The 15,097-nt window shown below is 43.3% G+C and overlaps 1 protein-coding gene across 1 annotated transcript in view; it reads right to left on the bottom strand.

Moving 5' to 3' along the window:
• The window catches only part of LOC131290653 (E3 ubiquitin-protein ligase Ubr3), a 46,800-nt gene extending 35,088 nt beyond the window's left edge, over positions 1-11,712 (bottom strand). The window contains 1 exon segment of the mRNA XM_058319816.1: positions 11,221-11,712. Within this exon segment, the coding sequence (XP_058175799.1) occupies positions 11,221-11,515 (295 nt within the window). The 5' untranslated portion in view covers positions 11,516-11,712.
• Positions 11,713-15,097: the final 3,385 nt, after the last annotated feature.

Consider the following 15,097-nt stretch of genomic DNA (forward strand, 5'->3'; position numbering starts at 1 on the left):
TCACGGTTTCTTCCATCACGTTAGCTACCGGACGGCTTGGTCTAAAAACAGGACGAACGTTATCTCGCAAGGTAAATGCAATATTTGCCTTTGTGCAGAGCCCTGTTCCCGCGAACACCTTTGGAAATAATTGCTGGAACGGCTGTTGTCCTGCCGCTGCAACATGGTTGCAAAAGGCATCCATTGGTATTGAACCAAGCGAGAAAACCTCGATCAAATCGGCTCCCAGTAGCATTAGCTTTGCTGCTCCGAAAACGCTCAGTGTTGCCTGTTTCACCTGACCACCAACACTAACGGTGCAGTTGCATTCCCCATCCAATTCAAGTGCGGCTCCCGATGCAGTTTTCGCTATGACGGATGATGGTGCTAACGCCGGGCTGCCTATTTTTTCCAGGTGAATCCATCCCGATGGCCTTCCTTTCCGCCTTGTACGGGCAGTCTCGCGTCCAATGAAGTGCACCACACAACCAACATGGCCTACTTGGTTGGGCACTTTGCAGTGAAGGACGCTGATGCTGGAAACCTTTCGATCTATTCATGTGTTTGGTTTCATGCACCATTTGTATTTGCCGTTCGTTATTTTGAATGACAGCACTGTCCCCTTTAAGGCTGGCTATGCTTCGGCACTCCGCGGTGAGCTGGTCCAAGGTTACGTCGAAATGCTCCTCTATGCGGGCGAGTAACCTTGTCCGAATGTCAGTGTCTCTCTCGTCCTTCAATCCGCATACAAGGATGAGACACTTGAACTGTTCTTCACTCATTGAGGCCAATTCGAAATCCACGCATGCTCTATTCACACGGCAAGCGTAAGTCACTAGATCCTCCGCTTCTCTTTTTCCCGTCTGGAGGCATCTGTAGCGCTTGCCGAGGGTCGATTCTGTTTTTCCGAACAGGGCTTTCAGCTTCGCCGTCGTCTCCTCGAAGGTGAGTTCCCGTGGGTCACGCGGGAGAATAAAACTCACATAACGAGCGTGCTCTGCGGTGCCGATCTTGCGCACCAGTAATCGTGCTTTTGCAGGATCATCCAATCTTCACGCATCCTGACTAAACAAATCGTCGTAGCGGGAAAACCACGCTTCGAATGTGGAACCCGATTCGGCTTCGTACCGGATCTCTGAGATGCTGTGGCCCAAAGCTTCCAGGATGAGCTCGGGATTATTCAGCACGGCGGAGTAGTGCTGCTCGGTGGGCTGGCAGCCTGGGGCTGTCGCTGGGGCTGTGGCACGTTTCGCTGCTGTTGCATCATTTGCGAAATTAACTGCTGCTGATGCTGCATTTGCAATTGCATTGCGTGCAAAGTTTGCAGTAAGATGGCGTTTTCTGGTCTGGTCATTTTGTTGCGATGGCGGCAATGTGGACGCTTGGGCCGGTGCTAGCTGAGATGGCTGAATCACGTAAGCGTAGGGTGAGACACTAGATCGCATTGTTCTCAATTCGCACCGGTCGTTTTAAGTTGCCTTACCAGATCATCAAGGGCCAACAAATGAGACCGCATTGACGTTTCCTTCTTCATGCGCAGACGCCCAAACTGTTTTCGCAAGCGCGTTTGACTGGCCACAGATTTTCCAGCAAATGTATCGCTCAATATTGACCACATCTCCTTTGTGGTGCTCTGGTACTGGACCACTTCCAGAAGTTACGTACAAAATTACGAAAGTGATGATAACCGAGCGCATGCAGCAAATTCCAGCAGCTTGTCCGAAATTGCGTTACAGGTTGCTAAAATGTATTCAGCCATTCTAGCATCCTGTAACGCAACTTTTAGCAAGTACATCATCATGGGAGCCCAATATAATTTAGTGCCTTACTAGAAGTAGTGATAAGTGTATAAAAATACAAAAGTGTTGATAACCGAGCGCATGCAGTAAATTCCAGCAGCTTGCCCGAAATTGCGTTACAGGTTGCTAAAATGTATTCAGTCATAATGTCAGCCCGTAACGCAACTTTTAGCAAGTAAATCATCATGGGCGCCCAATATAATTTAGTGACTTACTAGAAGTAGTGATAAGTGTACGAAAGTACGAAATTGATGATAATCGAGCGTATGCAGTAAATTCCAGCAGCTTGCCCGAAATTGCGTTACAGGTTGCTAAAATGTATTCAGCCATTCTAACATCCTGTAACGCAACTTTTAGCAAGTACATCATCATGGGAGCCCAATATAATTTAGTGCCTTACTAGAAGTAGTGATAAGTGTATAAAAATACAAAAGTGTTGATAACCGAGCGCATGCAGTAAATTCCAGCAGCTTGCCCGAAATTGCGTTACAGGTTGCTAAAATGTATTCAGTCATAATGTCAGCCCGTAACGCAACTTTTAGCAAGTAAATCATCATGGGCGCCCAATATAATTTAGTGACTTACTAGAAGTAGTGATAAGTGTACGAAAGTACGAAATTGATGATAATCGAGCGTATGCAGCAAATTCCAGCAGCTTGCCCGAAATTGCGTTACAGGTTGCTAAAATGTATTCAGCCATTCTAACATCCTGTAACGCAACTTTTAGCAAGTACATCATCATGGGAGCCCAATATAATTTAGTGACTTACTAGAAGTAGTGATAAGTGTACGAAAGTACGAAAGTGATGATAATCAAGCGTATGCAGCAAATTCCAGCAGCTTGCCCGAAATTGCGTTACAGGTTGCTAAAATGTATTCAGTCATAATGGCAGCCCGTAACGCAACTTTTAGCAAGTAAATCATCATGGGCGCCCAATATAATTTAGTGACTTACTAGAAGTAGTGATAAGTGTACGAAAGTACGAAAGTGATGATAGTCGAGCGTATGCAGCAAATTCCAGCAGCTTGCCCGAAATTGCGTTACAGGTTGCTAAAATGTATTCAGCCATTCTAACATCCTGTAACGCAACCTTTAGCAAGTACATCATCATGGGAGCCCAATATAATTTAGTGACCTACTAGCAGTAGTGATAAGTGTACGAAAGTGATGATAATCAAGCGTATGCAGCAAATTCCAGCAGCTTGCCCGAAATTGCGTTACAGGTTGCTAAAATGTATTCAGCCATTCTGACATCCTGTAACGCAACTTTTAGCAAGTACATCATCATGGGAGCTCAATATAATTTAGTGACCTACTAGAAGTAGAGGCTGATTCGCACGTCGGCAAGTGCAAGTGGCAAGTAAGCAGGCAAGTGGCAAGTAGCCGTTCGCACTGCAGGCAAGTACTTGCCAGTAACTTGATCACTCACACAAGTACACAATGACGAATTAATTTGAATTTACCATTATTTCATCATCAATAAATAAAAAGATCGATCAATGATACTATCAAATAATATTTCTCGAACATTAGTCGAAAATTATCCTAAACAAATCACGAAAATGAAACAGTTTTTGTTTGACAACTTGTAATTACACGAGTTGTCTACCAATACATCCACCCACTTGCCTGAAAAATAGACTCGGTTCTATTCCAGTGGCAAGTAGCTACTTGCCACTTGCCGCTTGCTAGGTCCTGATTCGCACGGGGTAGGTACCCGGCAACTTGCCACTTGCACTTGCCACTTGCCGACGTGCGAATCAGCCTTAGTGATAAGTGTACAAAAGTACGAAAGTGTTAATAATCGAGCGCATGCAGCAAATTCCAGCAGCTTGCCCGAAATTGCGTTACAGGTTGCTAAAATGTATTCAGTCATAATAGCAGCCCGTAACGCAACTTTTAGCAAGTAAATCATCATGGGCGCCCAATATAATTTAGTGACTTACTAGAAGTAGTGATAAGTGTACGAAAGTACGAAAGTGATGATAATCAAGCGTATGCAGCAAATTCCAGCAGCTTGCCCGAAATTGCGTTACAGGTTGTTAAAATGTATTCAGCCATTCTGACATCCTGTAACGCAAATTTTAGCAAGTACATCATCATGGGAGCTCAATATAATTTAGTGACCTACTAGAAGTAGTGATAAGTGTACAAAAGTACGAAAGTGATGATAATCAAGCGTATGCAGCAAATTCCAGCAGCTTGCCCGAAATTGCGTTACAGGTTGTTAAAATGTATTCAGCCATTCTGACATCCTGTAACGCAACTTTTAGCAAGTAAATCATCATGGGCGCCCAATATAATTTAGTGACTTACTAGAAGTAGTGATAAGTGTACGAAAGTACGAAAGTGATGATAATCAAGCGTATGCAGCAAATTCCAGCAGCTTGCCCGAAATTGCGTTACAGGTTGTTAAAATGTATTCAGCCATTCTGACATCCTGTAACGCAAATTTTAGCAAGTACATCATCATGGGAGCTCAATATAATTTAGTGACCTACTAGAAGTAGTGATAAGTGTACAAAAGTACGAAAGTGATGATAATCAAGCGTATGCAGCAAATTCCAGCAGCTTGCCCGAAATTGCGTTACAGGTTGTTAAAATGTATTCAGCCATTCTGACATCCTGTAACGCAACTTTTAGCAAGTAAATCATCATGGGAGCTCAATATAATTTAGTGACCTACTAAAAGTAGTGATAAGTGTACAAAAGTACGAAAGTGTTAATAATCGAGCGCATGCAGCAAATTCCAGCAGCTTGCCCGAAATTGCGTTACAGGTTGGTTTAATGTATTCAGTCATAATGCCATCCCGTAACGCAACTTTTAGCAAGTAAATCATCATGGGCGCCCAATATAATTTAGTGACTTACTAGAAGTAGTGATAAGTGTACGAAAGTACGAAAGTGATGATAATCGAGCGCATGCAGCAAATTCCAGCAGCTTGCCCGAAATTGCGTTACAGGTTGCTAAAATGTATTCAGCCATTCTGACATCCTGTAACGCAACTTTTAGCAAGTACATCATCATGGGAGCTCAATATAATTTAGTGACCTACTAGAAGTAGTGATAAGTGTACAAAAGTACGAAAGTGATGATAATCGAGCGCATGCAGCAAATTCCAGCAGCTTGCCCGAAATTGCGTTACAGGTTGGTTTAATGTATTCAGTCATAATGCCATCCCGTAACGCAACTTTTAGCAAGTAAATCATCATGGGCGCCCAATATAATTTAGTGACTTACTAGAAGTAGTGATAAGTGTACGAAAGTACGAAAGTGATGATAATCGAGCGCATGCAGCAAATTCCAGCAGCTTGCCCGAAATTGCGTTACAGGTTGCTAAAATGTATTCAGCCATTCTAACAGCCTGTAACGCAACTTTTAGCAAGTACATCATCATGGGAGCCCAATATAATTTAGTGACCTTCTAGAAGTAGTGATGAGTGTACAAAAGTACGAAAGTGTTAATAATTGAGCGCATGCACCAAATTCCAGCAGCATGCCCGAAATTGCGTTGCATGTTGGTTAAATGTATTCAGCCATATTCCCAGCCTGTAACTCAAGTTTTAGCAAGTATATCATCGTGCACGCATGCAAGAGCCCCTGTTCAGCTTGTGAGCTAAAGGGTAATTTTAAAGTTCCTAAATAAGCTACCATTATATTCACATCTTAATTTTGCATAGATCTTAGAATAGTGGAGTGCTCCAGAACTCCTATATGAGCAATTAACGTTACGTACAAAGTTATTCACCAACGGTTGAAATAGGAATATATCAACAACGTATTTTTCTCAAACTTACACTATTTCTCGATGCTGGAAATGTTGAACATTGACCGGGCAATGTTTCCACAGTAAAGTTGTGTATTCTGGGTTCGCTTTGCTTGCCTAACCGTATGATTTCTAGTTCATGGAAGGCGAGTCGAAAAACAACACGCCTATTTTATATCGTTTATCTCCAGTATGAAGTTAAGCGACGCCAAATGTAGAAACTTACCACAGTTTTATAATTTTCGTATTGTTTTTACAACTAATAATAATGATGTAATTTGAAAGGTTCTTCGTACGCTGGAAAGTTGTCTGTGAACCTCGGAATGATGTCTCTTGCCGTAGCAAAAACGCATACGACTTGAGTGTTATCCGTGGGGCAAAGTAGATAATAGGTGGAATACTCGCGATATAAAACTCTTTTTTTGTTCTGATTCTATTCTACTTGTCTGCTACAAATTTTATAAACTATATGTTCGAAGCTTTGCTTAGTTATGACAAGAAATCGGTGCCCTTTTCTCCTTCTCTCTTTCTTCGATTGTCCACTGTATTCGATGGGATAAAAATGGCCTGTTTTAATCGGGCCTTAAATCTAACGCTCAATAAAACAACGAGCTCAGGTGCTTGCGCTGTCGGTATGAGTTCGCCAGCCGGTCAGTCACCAGCCCCGCGACGGCTCGCTGCAGGTGTGTGCGAGAAGCACCGCGACCGACTGTCCGAATGACCAGCTCGGATGACCGCGGCTGCCAACGCTCATCGATTGGATCACCCCAATGACTGGAAGAATGATCAATCAAAACAATTGTTTAGCTGGTATCATCACCGCGGAACAGGACGCGTGTAGCATCTGTCGCGGCAGCCGACTTTGCGTGTACAGTATTGTGGAGACATTGAACGGTGAGGGATGTCGCACACTTCCGTTTCAGAATGCGCATCCTTGTAAACTGGTGGCGCCGTGGTGTTATCCTGCCGATCTTTCAACCTGCCTCGCCATCGGTTTTGCTGATGCGCTGTTACTTGCCACTTACTACAAACACACACATCTCTCTTTAGCGCGCCATCTGGGTGTGCCCCTGTGTGCGTGCGCTCTGGTGTGGGTCATTGCCATACGCATCGTTTGCTCCACCACGCGTCCGTCCCGGAAAACAACATCCCCCTCTGTCCAGAAGGACAGCATAACCAAGTCTCGTACACACGCATACCATCGTCGTTCAAGATATGTACGCATGGTCGCTGCGCGTGGTAATGTAAGCTGTTTTTTTTCTTGTTGGGTTTATTGACACAAACCATCATCAACATCAATATCATAATCATCGTCACGATCTTTATCATCATCGCATTAGTTTCATCCGCATATCACCGATTTATGCCCACTTAAGCTGTGTTGAGGTTTAGTCTACTTTAATGTCTAATTTCGATTCTTTTTGCGCAAGCTTCATCGCAGATCATCAAATCCAATCCAACTGAGACGAGGTACTGAATGGAAAATTCCAACACGCCTGGCCGCTTGGTAATACTTATGCAGAATCGTGTTATTCAAAACTACATCTAAATAGAGAATTAATTCAGTTTACATTTCAGCCCAATATTCAACATTTGACAGAGAACAAGGGACTTGGTGCTTGCTCTATTTAGACTGGATATACTCTAAAAAAAATTAGAACCACTGTCGCGAACATTACGACGTAAATGGTAAGAATTGCAACCACCGAAGAGTAGTCGTCGTTCCTTCGTTGTCCAACATTCACACTAACTGCGTCAGTTTCTTGATGAACGTCAGATTGATTTTGTCCTTTTTTTTGTCTCGTTTAAGGTTCAACAAAATTCGACACTTGTTCAATTTATATCATGCCGATCCGCGGGGCCACATCCGATGGATACATCCGAGAAAAGGCGAGAACCTCTCGTTTGAACGCACACACATGCGACGAGATATGCGCACTCGCGGATGGATGTGTGTACGACGGAAAGAGAGACTCATCTCTGCGCAGCACTTCAATCGACCACTTCTTCGGTGGCTGAGAGTTCATCGCACTCGAGTAGCACAAAAAGAAAAACATCGCAGGCTGTTCATGTACGAACCCCACCACCGCACCACCGATCATGCGAGGGCATTGAATGAAGCCGCAACAAGACGCTCAAGAAAACGGTGAAGCGAAGAACCGGCTGAGACGAAGACGGGCACAAAGCAGGACCCGGGGAAAACCCGACAGAGCCGCGGGGTGAAGAAAACCGGACCGTAGCGCAGCACCGGAGAGCATAAGGAAGAGCCCGGTGAAGGAGAAGTGTAGGAAAACTGAAGAAAAACCATCCACAGCAACAGGCGGGTGCGATACATACACACACAGCTAACCCCCGGCTGATCGTGGAGCAATCGACGGACGCACCACAGCAAACATGTACAGCGGGCCGCCACGGGCATGACACGGCGGCGACGGTTGGACCAATCTACGTCACTTTCTTCCGATCGACGACCTTGACAATGACGGGATTGTTTTCACCACGCGGGAGACGAAAAAAGAGGGTCCAGTTCCAGTGTGGATCGGTGGAAGACGTGGCGAAGATCCAACGGTCGAGTAAAAGGCGGTTTTTGAATGAATTTGTTGGCGATAAAATTGTTTTAGAGATTTTGGTGGGACGTGAAACCCATCCATGAGCACGATCGGTTATGCTTTCACCGTGCAAGATGTCGCCATCTCGCTAGAGGTGATGTCAGCAACAATGCTGCTGCGACTCCGTTTCGTTTAACTCGCACTAGATATTTTCAAACGAACGATAACATCATCGACAAACCATCAGCGAGCGATAAAAATCACGATCCAAATACCAAATCATGGATGTATCACATCTCTTCAGATGGAAACTAGTTTGGAGCAACGCAGATTAACGTGTAGGACACTTTCAATTCGGTTATTACAGTTACAGATTTTTCGATGAAAGAATAGATTAAAAGAATATGAGTGAAAGTACGGACAGAGTGTGGAAAGATTAATAATTTGTCTTTGACGAATAGTTTGAGTGCTTCACGATCGGAAACATCAAAAGTTATGCCTACTACATTCGGAAAATGGTTGAACTTCTGTACTCTTGTCAAAATCATTTGCAACCTAGCTGGTTTGGTTCCTTTCCTGCGCTGATGAACACGAATTTACAGACTCACTTGCTTAAGTCTCCTGGAGATGACGAAGGGTGTTTAGTAAAACAGATCAGTACCGTCACATCAGTTCCAACTGCATAGACAACCGATTCGAATCCTGCATAACATAAAGCTTGCAGTACAATTGATACTCCTTCTCAAAAGAAAACCTTTAAAATATTTGTATAGCCTTTTAAAGCAGCATATTTTTTGAACTTCAAATTCTTACCCGATACAATTTTAGGACCGGGAGCTGATCGAAAAAAAATGGTGTTCAAGGTTTATGAGAACATGGTTAACGTTTCTCTCCACCGTTTTGATGAACCGGATATCTGCACGGTGATCGATGTTTTTCCAACGTGTTCTATCGATTGCTTCTTTGAAGACCAGAGTTCCTAGTGATCGCGAGTCAATAGCAATGTGGGCGTATTTTTACTTTGACAGCACATCATGCCGGATGTTTTAATTAATATTGGTGCTTCCCATGCAAATACCCCAAACGGTGTCCAATTTTAAAAATAATCTTTTTCCAAAACGTCCGATCCGCGCAACCGCAGACGAGGTTTACGACCCGGCCCCTCTGCGGGGTATCGGACCCGCGACAGTGCGCGGATGGGGGCGAAATGATGCAACACCCTTCTTCTCGCGTTTTTTCTCGGTTTTCCAATTGAACGCTCCCGCCACCATATATCGTTCTTTTTCTCCAGCCATCTTTCGCACCCTGGACAATTTCGTTTTGCGTACTATATTCCTCGGCGGTTCTACCTGTTCCACGTTTTTTAAGAAAAGCACGCGAATCGAGAACCGTGGCCATTCCAAATTCCAAACCATTCCAGCACATTCCAAACCAAAAGATGCTTACGTCAAAGGCTAGGTTAGGATGGGCGTTTTTCTATGCTGTTATATTCGTAAAAGTTGAGATATTTTGCAAGTGCGGAAGTACATTTAGCATCGGGTAGGTGAAAGAATCCGGTTCACATCGGTATCGACAAAACCCGGTTGGGCATACGGATACCCGAAGCTGCAAACATCAGGTGCCAACAACGTCTTTCGACTTTTTCATGCCAGCTTCCATTCACTAAAAATCTGATCAAATGCAGCAATACTATGGTGGGCGCCGATTTTGTCCCCAATTCACTTTATAGAAAATGAACATTTCATTCTTTCTTGATGCTTTTATTCAGATGGTTTATTGCTTTAGCTTGCGGTATGTAATGATAAATAATTTTAAAAAAAATAGAAGAATAGTAGAATATAGTAGAAGCTAAATCGATCTTCAACTGGTTTTTTGGATCGATTTAGCTTCTACCCGATCGATTTGGATTCCCCGAATGAATTATCAATGTGTTGTTTTTTTTTAATTCACTCATCAAACTTTTATTATATGCAATAAGATGATTACATAAACAAAGGGTTGCCTTTAGCAATGCAGTATAAGTTGAAGATTATTGAGACGATTATGTCCAAGATGTTCATGTCCGATTTCTACGCGATACATAATGAAAGGACAAAGGCTTTGCTGAAGGTGCATAAATGACCATCGTTAGCAGGTAGGGCAAATGAGCAATTGACTGCTTGTGGTTTCACAAAAACCATTCTTTCAACTCAACAGGACCAGTACAGGGCAACGGTTGTTTTGATTTTCATAAAATATTGATTTGAAAATATCCTCTTGTATGTTGTATATAACTTGGTCGAGCTTGTACCATTTTCTTGAAGAAATATGCTTCGATGACATTTCCTACCTTTCCCCTAGCAAGTAACGAACTGTCAACTTACCACGCAGTTCTTACTTATTCCGTGCGTGTGTATGTTTCGTGATCCATGAGTTTCGTGTTCGGTTGATTTTCAATAAAAATAATTTAAAAATCGGTACCAGAGATTAAAAAGTGATGCTTTGGTGGGGTAGTAAATAGACTGTGTAGGCACTTTCTACGTTAGTTTGACTGGATCGATTTTGTCAGCAGCCCGAGGTACATCACCTTTGTTCATTTGTGCATTAAAACCGATGGTAAGTATTAGCATAACGTAACGAAATTTGACTAGTGCCCGTCTGTATTCAATATGTAAACACAGTTGTTAAACATTTTTATTTCTTAAATAATACGTTCTCTAATCGGCTTGTCTCGAAAACTTCTACTGATTCTTCTGTTCGCAAGGAGCGAAAGAGTGGAAGTTCAACAATGAAATTTGCTTGTTGCGAAATGGTTAGTCTGGTTACCATTGTAAAAACAATGTGATCACTCAATGTGACGTATTTCGTAGTCTTATCATAGATTCCAACTATTTACCCAACTGGAAAAAAATCATTTCCATTCAACTTGTCAATCGTCAAGATCTGAACACTGTGAATTTGGGTAGTGTTTAATTGGCGATTACGATCAGATAATAAAAAGGCAGTTGTCAACATTGAACGATAGTAATTTAGAACCGTTGGTAGTAATCGGTAGGGTACTATGTATTTGCCACTTAGATAACGACAGGGTATTTAGGAATGCTGGTGGTTGCGAAGAAAGAATACTCGTGGAATGGAAAACTTACCGATCGATGCGAAGTCTGCCGGTGTACGGCCGCCGGCCACCAGCCAGCGGCACCATTCGATGGTTTCGCTGTTCGAGATGAGCCGTTCCGACGAGAGCAGATCGTTGAGCAGCAGGTCCAGACTTTCCGAGTGGCCCTCGACGGCGATCTCCCGGTGGATGTAGGCCGCGGCCATCTTCTTACCCCGGCCCAGCAGGCACCTGGGTTTGCGCGGTTGAGCGTTCGCGCTTCCGTCCGGACCGGTCGCCGTACCGACGCCACCACCATCCTCGCTACTGCCGTGCTCGTCGGCCATCCTTGCCCACGGCACTTTCTCTCTCTATCTCTCCCTCTCTACACCCCGCTCCCTTAGTCTCGCTTTGCTGCCAAACGACGAGCGTTTGCAATTGTCCAAGCTTTCTCACACACGTTTTGCTTCTGCTGTGACTTTTTCACCTCGCGTGGCTACCAGCAGTTCCGGTGGTTCTCGGTGCCACCAATCCACTTGCTGCTGCTGCTGGTACTCCAGTCGCCTCCAGCGTCGCCAACAACGCCGCAACCGCGCGGAACAGGATTTTCGGGTTGATCGAAGATGCACCCAGCACGGCCGGCAGCAGTACCTGCACCAGCACCACCACCACCTCCACCACTACCGCCCATCAGCACCGTGTGCAACAATGTGTGCTCGGCGGTGGCCTTGCTGAAGCTCCACATTTTACCGAACCATCGTCGGCGGGATCGTGACCACCGGCAACTCACTCGGTATCACACCCTCGAATTGCTGCTGCTGATTCCGTTCGGCGTTCGGTGGTTCGGTTGATTGTTGTGTTTTTTTGGCAGCCAGCCTCAATGGAGGGCCCTTCAATCTCTGTTGTGGCGCGTGTTTGATTGTTACAGTTTTTGCTTCTTCCCCCGTCCGTGTTTTCCTCTCCCTCGGTTGATTGATAACGGGTACGCCGAACGGGTGGGAAGGGACGGCACACGGCAACAGGTGGGTGTGTGACGCCCGTTTGGTTGTGGACGACTTTCCTTTGCTTTTCTTGATTGTAGAGCAAGCAGCTGCTTCGCACTTGATCATTCACACTTTGCTGCTACTTGTTTCTCAACGATCTTTTTTTTTCTCTGTTGCTTGGTCAAACGAACGCAAAATGGCCGACGCGCCGAATATTTTAACGCACTGTTTTAAACTAACCTTTTAGATGAAAAATAAAATTCGTTAAAAGGGACTATTCTGCTTTGGCTCGCCTCTTCGGAGGTCAATAGCCACACATTTTCTATTGAAATCGTTTCGTTCTGTTCAACAACGCACCGCTTTGAAAGTAGAAGCAATTTGATTAAACTCTCATCCAACCAAACATTTAACTATTTCAGTAACGTTTACCAATTTACATGATATGATTAAGCAAACTTTGGTTCTTGCAATATGCATAACACAAAACAGCTTAAATGATAATGAAAAGAATAGACACGATGTGATTTCATCAGAAAATGTGTGACTTACCCTGAAATGCTTATCGCTTGCTAACGTAGGTTTTGGTGAGCTCTATTAAACGGAGATGAAATGGAATAGTTTTGTTACTGCCGGTTTAGTAACTATCGCACACTGCTGACCAAGATGTGGTTTCGAAAAAGAGGTACTACCTTTAGTGGACACCCTCGCAAGAACACACAAGCGCGCACACCCAAAAAAAAACTGTCCCGAATAATAGCACGAGCAAGGTTTCCAACGTCTGCACGAAGCGACGGAACGAACGGTTCTGACACCGAAGAATCCGTCAACCGCTATCAACAGGTAACTTATCGGTAGTCTGGCTATCGCTGGCATGCGCAGAACCAAGAACCCCTGTCCCCCTCTTCTAGGTTGTGGCTGGCCCTGTCCACCGTGGCGATTCCCTCTTTCGGTGTATGCCCCAAAGGTGGGTCCAGGAAACGCTTGCGCAAGCTCCCTTCTCCCACCTGCAATCACTTTGCCAGTGTGTTCTCGAGTTTTACCAATCCCCATTACCTTTTCATTCGCAATTTCATGTTTTGCCGTTGAGCAAGCTTTTGATAACTCTCAGTCGCGACTTACAGTACAAGAATCTAGATCGAATTAATTGGTGTAGTACTTTATTTTATTTGTATGTAACATATTGTCTAAACGAGTAAAAGTTCAAGTTTATGATATTTAAAACAAGTGCGGATCTGTGATCGAAGCAGTTGTTCCCGAAACCAACGCAGAACGTTGAATAACGGTGCAATGTGGGCGACATAAATAACGGTACAAAACGAAACGAAAGCAATTGCAGCCTCAAGGTTAGTGGGAATCTTGCAAAAATTAGATGAAATTTGCACACATTAATTTGATTTTAATTTAAATTAGCCAATTGGCTCTAGAATTAGACCGAATTTGAACCATTCTATATTAAAAGTTCAACACTAGATGAACAGATTATCATGATATTTCGGCAAACTGGCATAATGAAAGTTTACTACAAATAAGAATTATTGTAAAATCAACACTTTAAATTCAAATTAGCATCATTTAATTTCCTAAACTAAACATTGGTAAAATACCTGCATTAGTACACCCCTGTACCCAAAGCCGTTCCCGATTTCGATACGGTCAACGAATGTGAAGCAAAGCAAACGATTAAAACGTTGTTTTGTCTTTTTCTTTAGAAACTAGCAGTAAATGAAAGGCTATCAAAACACGTATCGTCTTGAACGAAAGCCGCAAAGGGGCTTACGAAAAGTAAGAAGAATTATAACAAATGGCAAAACTAGCAAAATTCTTGAGCATTTAATTGAACTACTCGGATTTTGCCTTCACATTGCTAAACATTTGATAGACAATTTTGCTAGTATTTCCTATTACTTTAATATTTCTTTCTACGACTTTACGCGTTTTATCAATGGTTCACATAATTTTCTTCTTCAGCGTTAAATGTTTCACCGTGCCGATAGATTGCGTGGCAGTTCCGCTCAATAATCTTATTAGAACCTGGATGAATCAATTGTAATAGGATAGAATAGGTTTGGTTGACTCGGAAGGGGGAAAACTATCAAATGTTTCTCAAGACCATTTGCGTAATGGAAAGCTAATAACAAGCAACACAAGTAAGCATCTTTCTTTTGTGAAACGAGTGAAATAAGACTACGGTATAAGCTTTTAACGCATGGATTTATTTTCTATCAATGTTGGAACTGAATCGCTTTCAAGATAAACTAGGTATCCTGAAAGTGCCTGATGTTGCTTTTTCTATGGCCATAAGAGCTATAAACTAAAGTGGATTGTTTCTTTCAGGATAAAAGTGTGTATAGCGTCACAATATGTCCTAGATAAGAAAAATACAATTTTAGTTTATTTGATTTGATGTCCGCTTACGTCAGTATCGGCGTAAGAAAGAAAAAAACTATACGGTTTTCTTTTGGGTACTTCGCAATTTAAATTCATCGTTTGACACTTAAAAAAATGCATACAAAAGTACAAAAGTACGACATAAAAGATGTGCGGGTGGTTAGATGATTAAAGTGCTATTTAGGTCTGCATTGCAATTTCGCGAGAAAAATAAAACGATTAGTTCTCGGTGGAAGGAAAACGCGACTCCCACCTGCAAAGCTCAACATCTTCGACGGGTGTTGTGTTCGAACGCAAGCCGATGGGAAGCATCTCAGTGCACATCATTTTCCTTACTTTCATCCTCTTTCGGCATTGAAAGCGACGGTCCAACGGTGCACGGAATAGCTTGCTTCGCATTAAACTAGCAATCAATTGTTGTAGTTCAGAGGCGAGCGCGAATATCCTTATTGCTCCGGTCGGACAAACACCCGGGGCATCATCGTTAACGTTCTATATTTACTATAAGCGCGCAAGAAAGCTCAGCGAGGTGCGAAAAATGGCATGCTCTCGCACGGA

Source organism: Anopheles ziemanni, chromosome X (assembly GCF_943734765.1).
Source record: "Anopheles ziemanni chromosome X, idAnoZiCoDA_A2_x.2, whole genome shotgun sequence".
NCBI lineage: Eukaryota > Metazoa > Arthropoda > Insecta > Diptera > Culicidae > Anopheles > Anopheles ziemanni.